At 34.1% G+C, this 16,779-nt stretch overlaps 2 protein-coding genes across 3 annotated transcripts in view; one reads left to right on the top strand and one right to left on the bottom strand.

Annotated features, from left to right (window-relative positions):
* Positions 1–13,909, top strand: part of knk (cytochrome and DOMON domain-containing protein knickkopf) — a 30,199-nt gene extending 16,290 nt beyond the window's left edge. The window contains exons 5-13 of one of the 2 annotated variants that reach the window (XM_085955007.1): positions 1,647–1,886; positions 2,874–2,981; positions 4,043–4,319; positions 5,733–5,873; positions 6,598–6,733; positions 8,296–8,467; positions 8,808–9,015; positions 9,847–10,012; positions 12,788–13,909. In XM_085955007.1, coding sequence (XP_085811133.1) covers positions 1,647–1,886; positions 2,874–2,981; positions 4,043–4,319; positions 5,733–5,873; positions 6,598–6,733; positions 8,296–8,467; positions 8,808–9,015; positions 9,847–10,012; positions 12,788–13,107 — 1,768 coding nt within the window. In that variant the 3' untranslated portion in view covers positions 13,108–13,909. The remainder of the gene's footprint in view (positions 1–1,646; positions 1,887–2,873; positions 2,982–4,042; positions 4,320–5,732; positions 5,874–6,597; positions 6,734–8,295; positions 8,468–8,807; positions 9,016–9,846; positions 10,013–12,787) is intronic. The other variant, XM_085955006.1, reaches the window with a different exon arrangement.
* The window catches only part of m-cup (ankyrin repeat protein mann-cup), a 34,309-nt gene continuing 24,917 nt past the window's right edge, over positions 7,388–16,779 (bottom strand). Inside the window, exon 13 of the mRNA XM_085955009.1 lies at positions 7,388–7,503. Coding sequence (XP_085811135.1) covers positions 7,495–7,503 — 9 coding nt within the window. The 3' untranslated portion in view covers positions 7,388–7,494. The remainder of the gene's footprint in view (positions 7,504–16,779) is intronic.

Below are 16,779 nucleotides of genomic sequence, written 5' to 3'. Positions count from 1 at the left end.
CCACCCCTTATCAAGCCACCGCACTGTCCAGTTACACACGCTATCGTAATCAGCCCTTAGTTGGCCCGACCCCATTCGGGCCTTTCCAGAGAGGTGCGCTTGTGACGCCCCCGTATGGTCCCCATTTGGGTGTGTCTTTGTGTACCTGGAGACGCCCGAATCGGTATCAAAGCCAACAAATAATAACGGCTGATTGCGAAAATAATTAAATAATGTATAATACCACTAATAAATAATATCTGACCGGCAACATTGTCCAAAGAAAAAACACGTATGGCAACGTCGCATTGTGCACAGCTCGCGAGTCCAACGGTTTTTTTTTTTTGGCGCTGAGATCGCGACAAGCAGCAAAATCGCGAACGCGTACATTTTGCGCTCCGTAGAATTAAATGATAAAAAATGTAACCATATAGTATATATTAACACCAAATAAACCTCGTCGTTTCCGAAACCATTCCAGTGTGTCAATTATCCACCTTCATCCCAAATACAGGCGATAAAAAAAGAAAACTAAAAATAAAAGTGACAGTTGAGAAAAATCCACACATATCAAAATGGAGGGGAGTGATAGTACCTACCCTAAATAAATTATGTATTTTGTGATATTGTCTGCAAGCAAAAAAAACTTGTTGAATAGCACTAAATAATAGAATAATATACTATTATCTCATATTGTCTTAAAGAAAACCGAAGAGAGCAATAAATGTAAGGGTGCTTTCTTCAATTAAAGCTATATTTTTTATTATCAGACAGGCACATGGGTTGTCTAGAAATGCATTGTTAGGAAAAAATATACCTAGATGCATTTCTAAGAAGAAATTTGGCTTACTGTGGCACGCATTTGTATCGACATTTACGAATTATTAAAAATCAGGGGTAGTCAACAAGTAAAATCATTGTTTAATAGAAAGATTTTTTTTAAATATATTATAAGTACTAATTCATATTCCTCAATTTCAACACATTCTGAACCGGAATGCCATATTAAATAGTCTGATGAGGCTCGAGAATTTTACGAGACATCTCGCTATCAGGATTCCACGAGAAGGAACGGTAGATTCGAGGATTCCACGAGACGGAACGGAATTGTCGAGGAATTCACGAACCGGAACGGCGCTCCGGGGCGTTCCGCTCCATTCCGAGCGCTGCTTTGCTCTCAATATAGACGCAAGATATATACGGCTTTACAGGTATCGTATTATCAAAGGTTTTAAACAAAACCTTCTTTTATAGAGATGGATCCTAAATAATGATAAAGTGAAGCAAAAATGGACTTAGTAATTTTATTATCGTACATAAATCTGACAGCAATAAATAATAAAGAAACTCAATGTTTGTTGCATAAAAAAATGGTAGGTAGGTACTAAAATGCATATTCCTGACCATGATACATCAGGTTCGAAAGTTGTACCAATAGAAACTGTTTCCGAACATTACGTACAATTAATAATATATTCTAATACAAATGTGAAATGTCCATGTATTTTTGTAATCTGGTGCAGACGGAAATAGATGTTTATATTATATACGTCACTCTATGTGCTTGGTCTAGAGCTGGATTATACGAAAAACTGGAACATACTACAGCGATTTTGGTACTACTACATTGTCTCTTTGCGTATTACAAATAATAATTCCTCTTTCAGGTCCAATGTGCTCGATCGCTATTTCAACAAAGACTTCACCCTGGTTCTTCCAGACAATAAAAAGATCACAGAGATAAAATGGTTCGCAATTTACGACCTCTCTAGTCAGAATACGTTCGGTGATGTTTATATTCCGGAGGATTTCGATCCGCCAGCGCCGCAGAAAGGTGGGAACTTCATAGGAAAATCACATGGTGTGAGGTCGGACAGCATTGAAATATTGGACGCAAAGACTATAAGGTAAGTGGAGTAACACCATCTTAACTACTAGTTTCGGCATGGTTACAATACTTAACCTCGATTCGATATAAATAAAAATGATTTCAAGTCATACACATTTTTATTTTTTAGAAAAATAGATTTTTTTAATTGCATATAAAATATAGGTAGGTACTAAAACTATAAATTATTCAAAAATATCTTCAAGATCCTAAGACAGTATTATAAGTACTTATGCCATTTTAATGATAAACATAACTATAAAAATATGTAATAGCTTGATGAGATAACAAACACACATTTTATAACGGTTTTTTTTATTGTAAATTTATATTTGACTTAGGTAGGTACCTAATAAAAAATATTTATTTTTCTAGTTCACGTTTTTAAATATAATGTATTTATTAACTAAAATATTTAAAATGTAAATTATCAATAAATCGTATTAAATTACATGCTTCGTATTCTACCACTACATGTCCCAAGTAGATATATGCCTACATTGTAATATTCCTAAATGAAATAGTAGGTATTTATTTTGATACGAACTTGACTTTCTAGTTACTCTGGATAAATTCACGGTCACAAATTTTCTGAATAATTTTGTTCCCTTGCCCCATAGAAATAAATAATATATCCAACTTGCAACCTTTTAATTATTATTAATATTTCAAACGTTTTTTAAAGCTTTCTACTTAGGCAGTGTTTAAACTAGACATCCACGTATAATGTATATTCGGTGATTTTTCATGATATTACTATAGAATTACCATTATAATACCTTGGCTGCTGGCGTTTTAGCGACGATCTGCGAAACTACAGACCTTCTGCACTTTTAGATAGACCTATGCCCCGAACCCCGCCTCGATCTTACTGCATATTATAGCGCCATGAAATCGCATTTATATTATGTCAGAGAATCTTAATTTTTCTGAGAGTATTTTACTAATGTGATGTGTAATAAAACCATGTTAATTGAGTACTTATTGAATGTTATCCGATCTTTAGAATTCCTGAATTCACCTACGATGGATTGGGAAAAGACACATACTTTTGGGTTGGAATCGGACCATCTCCTTCTTCCAAAGGACGGAAGATTCCCGACGAATACGGATAGTAAGTCATATTTTCTTTTCAACGTTCTTTATTAAAGGTGACAGCCATTGACATACGAATGGACGCAATACGTGATAAATAAAAAGATCATCGTAAACGACCCTGCCCATAAACATCTGGGTCTGTCAGAGATATGTTCCAAAAAAATGCCATTCTTTTATATACAGATGAATGTGATTGAAAAATGAACTCAAAGTACATTGTAATGAGGGTGATTATTGCAAATATTTGTTTGTTTTTTTTCTCTTCTGCTAATGTGTTTAAATTTTTAACGTAAATGGTCTCAACTTATAGCTGATATTGAAGTCGAAATATGATATTATTGTGGGAATGACTTCATGTGTTCAAAACTCATTTTTCTATGCATCATGATCCAGATGTGAGGATATAAGTCTGGGAGTTTTATGTATTATGAACATGGCCCCCACAAGGGGGGGCTGACAAGGCTCCAGCCTGGGGGCCCGGCGTGGCAGGTCGACCAGCTGTGAGATAAACACTCCAGAATATTATTACATTATAAAAAAATTTAGCTATTTTACAAAAAAAGTTTCGAAAAATTCGTGAAGTAAAATAGCTTTTTTTAAAAAAAGCTATTTTACTTCACGAATATTAACATTTTAAAATAAATGTAGTTGGACAATACAATTTGATGTGATATGATTGATATATCTACCACATGATAATTCTTGTGTGTATCATTTTATATTATAATTATTTTTAGTGTTTCTTTAATAATAAAAATGGCTATTTATCCAATATCGAAGAGTCGAATGTTACTTGACTACCGCAAGAGGGAGTCACGACCAGTAGTTCATAATATGATACCGAGTGCCTAATTTATTTAAAATAAAATCGCTAAAATACATGGAATATAATTTTGGGAACACTGATGTAGATCATCACACTGCCCTTAACCATAGTGATAGGTAGGGGGAGCGCCAAACATCCTGGCCTAGGGGCCAGCTTCAGGATGTGGGGCCCATGATTATGGATAGGTACATTGTTGTATTATGCAAGTTTACCATTTATCATCTGATTTTAACGCTGCACTGCCATTCTAGTTTGGATCCCATTCGTGCATACAACAAAGAAACGGTTACTCTTGAATTACCCGGAGATACCACCATCTTCAATATCAACTGGGTGAGCATATTCGACTTGGAAACGATGGAGAGTTTTGGGTCGGTTTTAATACCCGATGGCCTGAACGTACCACCGTCTCTTGTGAAAGTGCTTCCACATAAAAACACTCTACCAAACTGCGTCCAGCTTCATAAGGATATGCAGGTTTCTTGGGAAGTTTTTGGACCTCAGGTTACCATACAACTTGTAGGACAGGTGAATACTATGTTATTAATTTTTCTAAGAATCCCTATAACTAAATATATTAAATTTATTTAACTTAAATGCCCTAAAGGCATAAATCAATAATACAATTAAATTAAAGTATTCTGTTATAAGAGAAATTGAATATTTATCTATGATTTTGTTGTTGCTTATTAAGGCAATTAAAGGAAATTGCATTAAAAATTTGGTTTGCTTACCTGTATATTATATCAAAATACAAACATGTATTACTTGCATTATCTGTGGAATTTCTTGAATTATTTAGTTTGTTGGGCAACATTACAGAAACTAACCAAATATGGTTAAGTTACCGTCTTTGTATGCTACTTATACAGGGCTAGAAATGGACCACAGCGCCGTTCCGGTTCGTGGAATCTGTAAAGTTATCGCTCCGTCTCGTGGTTAAAATATTTTGACCGTCTTAGCTAGATATGTCATATAAAAAAAAATCTAGCACATTTATGTTTATAAAATACCCATAAAATTTGATAGCCATGTTAATAATATCTTCAGAAAATTTTCAAGCGCTCCGGTTCGTAAACTTCTCCATTTCGAGTGCTGCTTGTACAGCAATTAAGGTGAATACTTGACCTATAATGGGGCACCTATTAGGAGAGATTTTTTTGATAATTTATATTTTAAAGCTTTTTAATTAATTTACGTATCTAAAAAAATACTGAGCTTCAGTATTTTAACCATAGCGAAACTAGGTTTGATATAAAATAAAAAGGATTCCAAGTTAGTATTCAAGTATTGATTAAGTTTTATAAGATACGTACCTATTTATGAATTAAAACACTATAAAATGTAAATTTTCAAAAAAAATGTCTCGAATTTCAAGCTTCAAATTTTTCTGCTTGGTGGAGTTATTCACCTTAATGATGTACAGTAAATAAAACAAAATATAATTAATTAAATCGGTTAATATTTTAGCTTACGATGGCTGACTGATAACACGTCAGACGTATAATGTCATGTGTCCCGGGTTCAAAGGTCTGACAAAAAAATCACATGTTGTTTTACACACACATTGAAAAACAACATGTGATTTTTTGTCGGACGTTGATCCCGGGACCCATGACATTATATGTCTGACGCGTTATCGGTCAGCCATCGTGGGCTAAAATATTAACCGATTTAATTAATTATATTATTTTGTTTTATTTACTGTACATCACTAAGGTGAATACTCCAGTGTGTTTGAATTAAGTATGGACCTAATAGGTTGAGCAAGTGGCTAACTCACTTCACTTGGTGGAGGCCCGTTTATAATCTTCTTGGGATTAAACACTTGAACGTCTTGATAATTTTCAAATGTGTAAATATAAATAGCCACTCCTTTAATAATACAATAATATGGTATTAAAATATTATATAAAAATTATATTAATTTAATATTTGTAGGTAACAGAAGAAGAATACATGGCATTTGGAATATCTGGATCGACAGAGAAGAGCCAAATGTTGGGATCCGATGTGACAATCGCATACATTGACGGTTTTAGAGGAGTAGCGGTTGATTACAATATAACAGCTTTAACACCGGTATGTTGCTTCCACTAATTATTCTTGATTATTATGTTTTAAAGATACATATAAATTTCCATAATTATATTTTAAAAAAACACCCATATTAAGTAATTATCCACTGGTTTTTATAAATATATTTTTCTATTCTTCAAAATTCCCATATACAATTTATTTGAGCATCTTTCATTTAGCTAAAATGTGCAATAATTTATGCATGGTCTACATTTTTATCCTAAACATTAAAAAACCATTCAATTACAAAGCATTGACACCTTGCCATTCTGATTACTTTTATAAATAGGTATTACCAAAATAACATCTGCCGTTCAAATTTGAAACAAAAGTTATCACAATATAAAAAATACTGATCAAATTAATGTAAGCCGGTTGTGCCCTCACTAAGGAAAAATAGGTACCTACCTACCTACATAGTTGTGTTCTGTCACTTCAGCTACCTGGTTGGCAACATTTTGTTGGAGTCATTAATTGAAAGTATCTAGTGACATTTTTTCAAATTCTGACATTTAACTATTCAGAAAGAAACATCTGCTTTAATGTAAATGTGTCATTATTTGAAAGCAGTAGGTACAAGGCAACCTCAGATCCCTTCAGACCATTTTAGTATGGTTTAATCAAGGTTCAACCCGCAAGTGTGCACCAAACATCAGCAGACGATCCATAGTGCTAATGTAAAGAAACCTATAATTGACATGTTACCTACTCATTGTCTTAATTATAGTGCATTCAAGTGCTGGGGCAATATAAGGGTGTCTGCCGAGATGAAATGGTCGGAGGGGCTGACAGCAATCAACTGCACACAGCTGTCAGAGAGAATGGAATCAATATCATCACCTATAGAAGAACTTTAATATCATGTAAGTAGAAGTCATTAAAGTCAAAAAAACATTTATTTGCAAATATTGTAAGTATCATTAATTTATTATTCATTGTGTAACATCTTTTTTAATACAATGGAATAGTTAAATAGTGGCAATAATTCATAGTTTTAATGTAAAAATCAAAATAAACGTATGCTACGCCAATTTATACCGTCTAAAACAGTAATTAGATTTATCTATAAACAATCTTGCTCCAGTGTCCTAACACAGTTAACTGAAGAAACCTAGAAACAATTGGAAACCTGTGGTGCAAAGCCCACTGCAAGCGGCGGGGTGATGGTGCACAGAATTTAACAAACCATATTTTAAGAATTTGTAAAACAACGTTCATTTAAACTTACCCTCAAGTAATTAATGTACTAAGTATTAGGACTTTGGGAAAAGAAACAACTGATGCCCGTAATTTCTCAGACAGTTGGTTATCAGGGACACTCGGTCATTAGTCAGGATGCCAGCAATATATTTGATTACTCAAGCTAAAAGCATATTATTTTTTTAAAACAAAATTTTTGTTAATACATAAAGCCCACTGCAAGCGGCGGGGTGATGGTGCACAGAATTTAACAAACCATATTTTAAGAATTTGTAAAACAACGTTCATTTAAACTTACCCTCAAGTAATTAATGTACTAAGTATTAGGACTTTGGGAAAAGAAACAACTGATGCCCGTAATTTCTCAGACAGTTGGTTATCAGGGACACTCGGTCATTAGTCAGGATGCCAGCAATATATTTGATTACTCAAGCTAAAAGCATATTATTTTTTTAAAACAAAATTTTTGTTAATACATACAATACAAGGGGGGGGCTGACAGAGCTCTAACCTGGGAGTCCAGGCTCTGGGGGGGGCCAACGTTGGGGGTCGACCTGATAAGTGAGAAAAGCACACATCACAAATTTGCTCTAATAGGAAAAAACGTCGCCTGCAGCACTATTTTACTTCAAGGGTATTAACATTTTAAAATATCTATTTCTGTGATGCAGTTTTTGATTATTATGTGTCAATATTCAACAACTCCATAATTCAAGTGGATTTATTCAACAATACAAAAAAACACCCTTAAAATTTTACCTTAAACAATTCTGTGGAACATCCCACTGCCTTTAACCCACCAAAAATCCTGTCTTGGGGGCCGGTTTCAAGGTGTGGGGGCCTTGTACATACCTACTGCGTTATTTTTGAGTTATGTTGATAGCCGTTTCTGACTATAAACCAATCAAAACAAGAGTTGTTCCTTATTTTGATCGGTGTCAAAACAAGGAACAAAACAAGTACCTATATTTCTTAGAACACCTACTCACCACTCTGGACCGATATTGAAACCTAAAGTAAAAATTTTCTATTTAGATATGTTGTATTTAAATTTATTTATCTTCAGGCCGTTCTGAAAATGGGTTTATACTCCGGAATATTATCAATTTCAATAACTCAAAAACTGTAGAAATAAGAAAAACTTTCGTTAACAAAACGCTATTATGATGGAGTTTTAGCATGTTAACGTCAATCAATTAACAAAATCATATTATTCTCTTGGCAGCTGATAGTGGTGACAAAGAATACATCACGGAAGGAGAGACATTTATTATTTGGGCGCTTGGCAGATTGGATAATAACAAGGAACCAGCATTCCATGACATCTATCCGAAGAAAGATAAAAAAATTGAGTTTGGAATCAAGGAACCAATCAACACATGCTTTGATTTCACCAGGTTAGTACATATTCACATATTTTCCCTAACTACCTACATATTTTATTAAATGGTTTCTACGGTCGATTCTACATGTCAGATATTCAGGAATGATTGTTTTTTTTAACTTTCCTTGCAACCATATTATACTTACAATATGCAATGATATTATCAGTTCAATATCGGCATTTCAAACCACCAAGTCGCTTTCGAGCCAAATGAAAAAGCTTATTTTGTGTAATATTTTAATTCGATTAAATCTTTCTATCTGTCTAATGCAGAGTTTGGACTATAAAAGAGGATTTTCCTCAATGTATTCATTCTTGTGCCATTAGTGACAATAAGCTGGGAATATTTTTAGATCTGATACAAACATAAATGAGCCCTGGGAGAAGTCAGAAATATTCGACAAGTCTGTGAGAACATTCACTGCAACTGTGGGACCATCTGGTGGAAAACGAGGGTACCAAGGCATCACTGGGCAGACCTCCAATGGGCTATCATGGTACATCAATGGATTATTGGCCCCAGACCTATGGCTAAGGAGAGGTCTTACATATTCCTTCAAGGTAAATTCCTATTGTTTTAAGAAAAAAATGCACATTATTTCTAGAGTAACAATGGACCGGTATATGCTTTATCCAGAACACATGACATGAATTCTGCTATAACAATAAACATATTGCTAAAATAAGTCAGCGATCAAGACATTATTTGCGTGGCTTTTGATCAAACAATACAAGTTACCATCAAGTAAGGATAATCCTTTTACTCATCTCTGGCGCTACAGCCTGAGGTGGAACCTTAAACAGACTCCTCCGCTCTCCTTCTAAAGTTTATCAATCCTAGCGCCCACCGCCACCAAAGTTCTTCCTGCGCTGTTTTCCTTCAGGTCCACCCTTTGGTAGTGGTTGATGATCGATAACGTGTCACATAGCCAACCCATTTTAGGTGTTGGGTATTCATAAATCTGATGACATCAAGTTCATCAAAGCCCTTATAGAGATATTGGGTTTGCGGTGGTATAACTTTAGGAGTAACATGGAGATAAGAAAGCGAACCATAGCCTCTCATCATATCGAGTGTGAGGAAGCAACATTGGACCTGGCTCAACCATTTTTACTGGTACCATCAGTGCTTCTGCTTGTTCTTTAAGTCAACCAGATTCTGGTGTCCTGGAAGCCCACTAAATATCATACAGTATATACAGCAGATCTATGGGATACTGACATGACCTAGGAAAATTCAAGGAGACTGGCAAGCAACAGTGATGCCATGGATGATATGGTGTGTCCATATGCACTAACTGAGGACCAAAGAAGAATAAATTGTACATAGATTCATATTTAAGATCACAAATACCTCTGACCAGACGTCACCAAATGATTTTTATTCCATAGGTATTCGGAGGCAACAATCCTCATTCAGCGGAATGGTACCACCCTATGATCATCTCAGTGGATTCTCACGGAGGCTTTGACCGTCTCAGTGACGCAGCACAGAAGAACATCAGAGTATTGGCAGGAGTTGAATTCACTCGGAGAGGTCGGCCAAGGCCTATTGCAGGTAATACAGATAATCAAATCATATTACACGATCAACAGCATCAAACAAAAAAATATTCATACAAACTATTGCTGAATTATGATAATGAGAAAGCCTTTTCCAAATTATCATAATATTAAGTGTAAGACATAAGGTCACAGACAAACAGGGTTGAAGTGTGAGCTATTTAGCCAATCAGAAAAAAATGCAGTCTTATGTCTTGATAATACATAAAACTACTTTGACTTCTGTTAGCAGCAAAGATTTTGAATAAAAGATAGAAGCTTTTCTTATTTTTTATAAAAAAACATTGAACCAAAACACTACTATTGGTTGCTAAGGGGGTCCTTACAACCAAATTGTTATATGTTGCATTACTATGGAAATCGATAGGTGAGAAATGTCAAAATGACATTTCAAAGTTTTTCTATGAAAATTGACAGGCCCGAACATATTTACAGATGCGAATTTATCAACAATTTTTATTAAATGTAAAAAAAAAATTATTTAATTTTAAACACAAAGAGTATTAAAAAAAAATCGGTGTGTGTACTTATGTATACTCGTTAAAATTTATACTTCTTTGGCGTAACAAACCAAAAACAAAACTTGTGATAACCTAGATTCTTCGACTAGCCCTTAATTATCTTCTTAAATTACACACTCAAGAAAATGGGCCGCTTATTGGAGCGCCATTGGTTTACTAAATTATATAATTATTTCTCGTTGTTTTTATTTTTAAAGTAACAACTGTCACTCTGACGTTTAATCGTTTGTTTACGTAAGGAATTGCAAATGGCCGACAAAAATAAATTCGTTGCCTAGAACGGAACAATTCTACTATCAAACTTGCGTTTGTATGCAGCTGACTGATTCGCAGCTAACTTCATACTGTCGCACACTTTCATAACGGTGTGCGCGCGCACCTGTCAATTTCACTTTCTACCAAACACCCCAAAAGAAGTATAACTTCAAAAACTAAGGCATGCAGAGCGTTAGCAAACATACCTACACTTTTTATGTCCAAGAGTGATGTTTGGAAAAATTACAAGAATGACTATCCCTACAGAAGAAGGTTCTTTTCAACATATTTGGTTAGCAGACAATTAAATCCAATTGAGTCAAACTGTTGACAAATATTAATTTGCATAAGTACATGTTATATAAAAAATATTGAATCAGCATTTTCGCTCTAAAACATGAATGTACCTACATCTGAAAATATCTTAACAGACATTTTACGAGAATTGGTTTTAAACCAATAATTGAAGAGGTAGCTAGAACAAAGACCTGAGTACTATAGGGCCTTTTTGTGGAGAATGCAGAAATGGAGTCCTCACGGTCTTGTCTATGGTTGGGCAAATTTTCATTTGTCTATTTTGGTTCATTATGTTGGTAGAACATTTTTTTGTTGACATGTCAATGTCAGACTGCTTTGAAAACTTTATACCCTTGTATCTCAAAACACATTTTGGCTTATGGGTAGATATGGGAAATGAGTCACTTAATAAGGACTCCGACCGAATAGGTCAATTACGGATAGCGATTTGTTCGGACAGATTAGGTCAATTGTGTCTTTTGTTGCCGTAATAAAATTTATAGTACTAGCCTGCACCCACGTTTCTTCCTATACTGCGCGCCAGTGGCGAAGGGTGGAGGTAGGCTGTTAAGATCTGCCATAAACAGTGCACATTAAACTTTTTCAGACATACATATTTGTTTTCATTGAAATAAGACTACAATTTACAGATAGTGTTTGTTAGTTTTTAAAATTCAATTAAGCCCTGAGAAACCAAGCCATAAAAATACATGTCCATCTATAAAATATCTAAAATTATGCAATTAAATCATACATAACTTTGAATATTTTATAAATAAAACTATATTTTTTATTTATTATAGTTTGGTTTAGGCAGGGCTAAATGAATTTAGAAAAATTAACCAACAATATGTGTAATATGTATTTTTAATCCTACAAAAACAAATAACTATGAATGAAAAAGTGTGTACAATTTTGTCGTATTGCCCAAATTAGACCAAAACTATTATGGTTTCGTTTAGGCATGGTTTAATTGATTTTTAAAAACCAACTAACACCATCTGTAAATTGTAGTCTTAGTTCAATAAAAACAAATACATATGACTAAAAAAGTTTAGTGTGCACTATTTATAGCGAATCTTAACAGCCTACCTCCACCCTTCGCCACTGCTGCGCGCGCACTCTCGCGTATCTCGTTCGCCGCGAACGACAAATTCAGTTCGCCGGGCAGCACATCCTTCGCACCCACGTTTCTTCCTATACTGCGCGCGCACTCTCGCGTATCTCGTTCGCCGCGAACGACAAATTCAGTTCACCGAGCAGCGCATCCTTCGCACCCACGTTTCTTCCTATACTGCGCGCGCACTCTCGCAATAGCAATAGCAAGCACATCTCACTTTTTGGAGCATATATTTTGGTTTCTATCAAATTTTCTTTTGAAGTACTTTAAAAAATCAGAGTGCCACCGAAAACTAACCTGCTAGGAGCACCTCATGCACATCACCAGGTTAAATTATTAAGAATGTCATCTTCGGCATTCCAAAGCTACGTCAACAAAGTTGTTCTTTGACAGAGTTACAACAATTTTTTGCCAGGGTGAAAGATTGATAGAAAAATTCTAATAAAATTATTTTTTTAAATTGCTCTCATGTAATATTGCAAATTTTGTCATTATTATAAATAATAAAGAAGATAATTTAAGATGGTACAAATTTTATTTATTTAAAATTCACTGACGCATTCATCTTCCATTACAGCCGGTCCCTTATGCCAATCAACACATCCTGAAGGCAAAGATCGAAGATTAGATGATGACTTCCCCACATTCAAAAAATTCAACAGAACTCTTATCTTCAAATGCGAGAAGGGCGAACCGGCCATTTTGGAAATCACCCCAAACACAACATGGCCCGATATTGTTTACTACAATAGTTTCACGCATTCCAACATGGGATGGAAGATACATATTGTCGACCAATATAAAAAAAGTGCCGCAACTGCTATATTCTTAAATGGTTATCTCAAGTTCCTTCTGTCATGCTGTACTGCTCTATATGTGATAAATTTGAAATTTTGATTCTCGTAGCAATCAATTATTGTAAATAGGTAATTAATTAAATGTCATTACAACAAAAACATAAAAACTTACTTCATATTTTGATACATTACCATCATAATACAGACAAACATTTTTTTGTTTGCCAGATACAAAAAATTTGAAAAAGATTGTTATTTTATTTAATGCCATTGTATCAAAAATAATATAAAAATTTACTTACATTCAATTTAGATTTTAACTCATTGACCGAGCGGCACAGCTGTTGTACCCTCATTAGGTAATTGAATAGTAATTAAATGCTCCGCGGCGAACCGGTTTATAGCATATTACTGTGAATATTTTAAGAATGTTATGTCATTGTATAAAAAAATATTAAAATTGATATAAACAACTACTTTATATTGTTATACCTTGTTATAAATGTAAGTCAGAGAAAGATTACTTAGCTTACCATCCCCGTGCTTAACGCTGATCATTTGTTTTATAAGGCCCACACCACTGTCTAGAGCCCCTCAACAATAGTCCAACAATTGGTAAGTAGGTCAAAAGAAACATCAAGAGTCAATGCAAAAGGAGTTCCATGACTCAATGATACAACATACAAATTACTATTATTCACTAGTTAACAGTTTTATTTCAAATAAACTAATGAAATAAATTGAATAATTATTATGAACAATCTCGTAAACAGAATCCATATTTAGAAGATGCGTAATATCAAAAATGGCTGCCAGCGGAGAGATGCTATCATGGGGTAAAAACCGTATACGGCTGAAACTTATACGAAATTCTGATTCCTGTACAATAAAACAATTTCATACATTGTCGTTTTACTTACCTTACTGTAACTTACCTGAGTATGATAGGCAGGATAATAAACTATTTTGATTATAGCGCTGTACACCTAGCCTGCAGCTAAAACTTAAAACTACGCGTGCTCACTGACAAATAATTATGACCTGTTAAATTCACATTCGGTTATCATATATGTATTAACGGTCATAATTATCAGGATCGTTAGTGACCGTTTGTGTCATCGGTGCAGTCTTATCTTTTGGACATGCCGCATTATAATATACAAGCAAACATTGGATGCCCCAGATGGATACACCAATTCATGAATGCCACAGGTCTTGCATGTCATAAAATGCACAGAGGCCAACCCATTGAGAAAGCAGTTCGAAAACCAAATCATCTGGGTCACGAGGTTCTGACTAAGAAGTAATATTCCATTCACTTAAATAATTCATACTCTTTTCTCTGGGGGGGGTCCAGACCCAAACCCCCCACCCCTGTGAACATGCCCATCTCGAAAGGTGTCCAATCCTGGGTGACCAAAGTGAACACACATGGTCAATGACCTTCTTCAGCTTGTTACCACTCTTTAAATTGTTTAATACCCATAGGATTGTTGCGGAAAGTTTGTTAAAACTTCCGTTTGGGTAATGTCAAGTTTGATGCGATCCGGTGCTTAAGTGATTCCGTCATTTCAATTGAAATGAATATCGACGGGTACTGAGTAGACTCCCTCTCTAACTGGCTGACTGCCACTGACTGGCATTCTTTGCAGCCAGGAAAAAATGAATGCATGCGCATAAAGGCACCCCTTACCTCCCCAATGGAAGAGCCTTCCCGTAATTCATTTATCTTTATAGCAAAAAGAAATGTTGGATACTTTTTAAACAGCTATCAGATCGACAAAGTTGAACAAAATATGTTATACATATAATATATGCGTTGGAAATAAGATAAACATAGGCTGAAAAGCATATACAAACATATTTTGAAGCATTTATGTAGAGAATTAGGCATGTCTAATAAAATTAGTACCTACACTGAAATAGAAATTCATATTATTACCAAAATAAAGAAAACTGATATGTGTATGTTTCTTTTAATAATCAAACCATTAAGTTATAGATAATAATATTACTATCTATATATTATAATACTGCGATTATGAATAGCATAAATTGAATACACATGGATTTGTTTGACATATATGAAGGTTTCTTATAATACACATATTATTTTAAATAACATTACATCATTTAAATGAAATTAGTACTTAAAAAGATAATTGTAATCAGTTGTTGCACAATTGTAAATAACACACTTAATAATATATATCAGTAGAAAAACTAGAAGAAACACAAAAATTGAAACAATAGCCTGGCACACACGGTGAGCTTTGCCCTACAAGTTGAGCACGAAGGTGAACACGTCACGGCAACCCTACAGGATTGGAGATAAGTCTACAAAGCATCCAAAGACCGATTCAACCATGTCAGCCATCCCCAACTTAAGACTACATACTTACTATTAAGACAAACATGTGGTCAGTTGAATTGGTTGAAATATTTTAAGTCACAGGTAAACACTAAATTTCAGCTTTTTGTTGACCTCAAAAATAATAAAAATAAAGTACTGTGAAGTATTTTGAATAGATGGTTTGTGGGGAAAATATATTCGCACATTCAGACTATTTTCACTAGAGGTTGTGTGTGATCGAGAAGTAATCAAAAAAATGCCAATCTCGAATTTTGAGAAACTAATTTTCTCAAATTTCGAGAATTCTCAGAAATCATCAATGAGAATTTAAAGAAATTGTCACTAGACTAAGGTGCCGACCGCAACCAGAATTTAAAAAAAAAAACAACGGTTGTAAAAAGCACATCCAACATAATGCCATTTTTTATGCTTTGAACAGCTTTAAACATTCTGAAAAAATCTACAAAATTATGTCTCATTAAATTTTTTCAAAATTTCTGTCGAACGTGACTTTGAATGCAATTTTTAAAATTCACCAGTGTTAAATTTTTCAAGCCGAGAGGCTAAAAAATAGCTCTCAACATCGATTCTGAACGAATTTGTTAAATTCGTCAATGGAAAAAAAATTATAAGAAAAAAATATTTGGCTGGAAGAAATTAGGGATGTGTGGTTATTTTCCTGTATTACTAAATATATAATAAAAATAGTTATGTAATTATTATAAGTAGAGTTTTGACCGTTTTATATATTAGGTTTCCATGATTATTTAATATTGACATTGATGCAGGCGATCGATTGACAAAAGTTCAAAATTGAAAATTCACCTGTTTTACTAATGGATCACAGAGAATTAACGTAAGTACCAAGTTTTTTAGTTCTAATATTAAAACTTCTGATGATCTCGAAATATTGTGTTACAATTGAGTTGTTATTAGTTATAATAAATTTATTGATATGTAAAAACCATTCTTCCCATCATTCAAAATAACTATATTGGTTGTTGCTGACATGTTTTCATGCTTAAATGAGAGTGTGTTACCACCAATGAAATATCACTCTCGACTTCAATTAAAAGTGTTACCTATACTTGATCACATTATCGAATCACAACGATTTTTCAACATATATTTCCCAAACTTAAATGAATACCAAAAGTACAATTGCATAAGAACACCATATTACGTGGGCAGCTCAAGAAGAATTGGTTGATATCAGATCAGATAATTCCCTTGAAATTGAATTTAATGAAAGAAGTCTTGCAGAATTTTGGATAAAGGTGACAGCAAGAATATCTGTCAATCGCAAAAGCAGCATTGTTAATCATAATTCCTTTTGCGACAACGTACCTACATATTGGAAACAGCATTTTCATCATTACTGGGAATAAAAAATAAAAACAGGTTGTGTCTTTCAACGGA

Source organism: Rhyacophila brunnea, unplaced genomic scaffold (genome assembly GCF_057557595.1).
Source record: "Rhyacophila brunnea isolate RB1 unplaced genomic scaffold, BYU_Rbru_1.0 scaffold_4, whole genome shotgun sequence".
Classification (NCBI taxonomy): Eukaryota; Metazoa; Arthropoda; class Insecta; order Trichoptera; family Rhyacophilidae; genus Rhyacophila; species Rhyacophila brunnea.
This window is presented reverse-complemented; position numbering and strand designations above follow the sequence as displayed.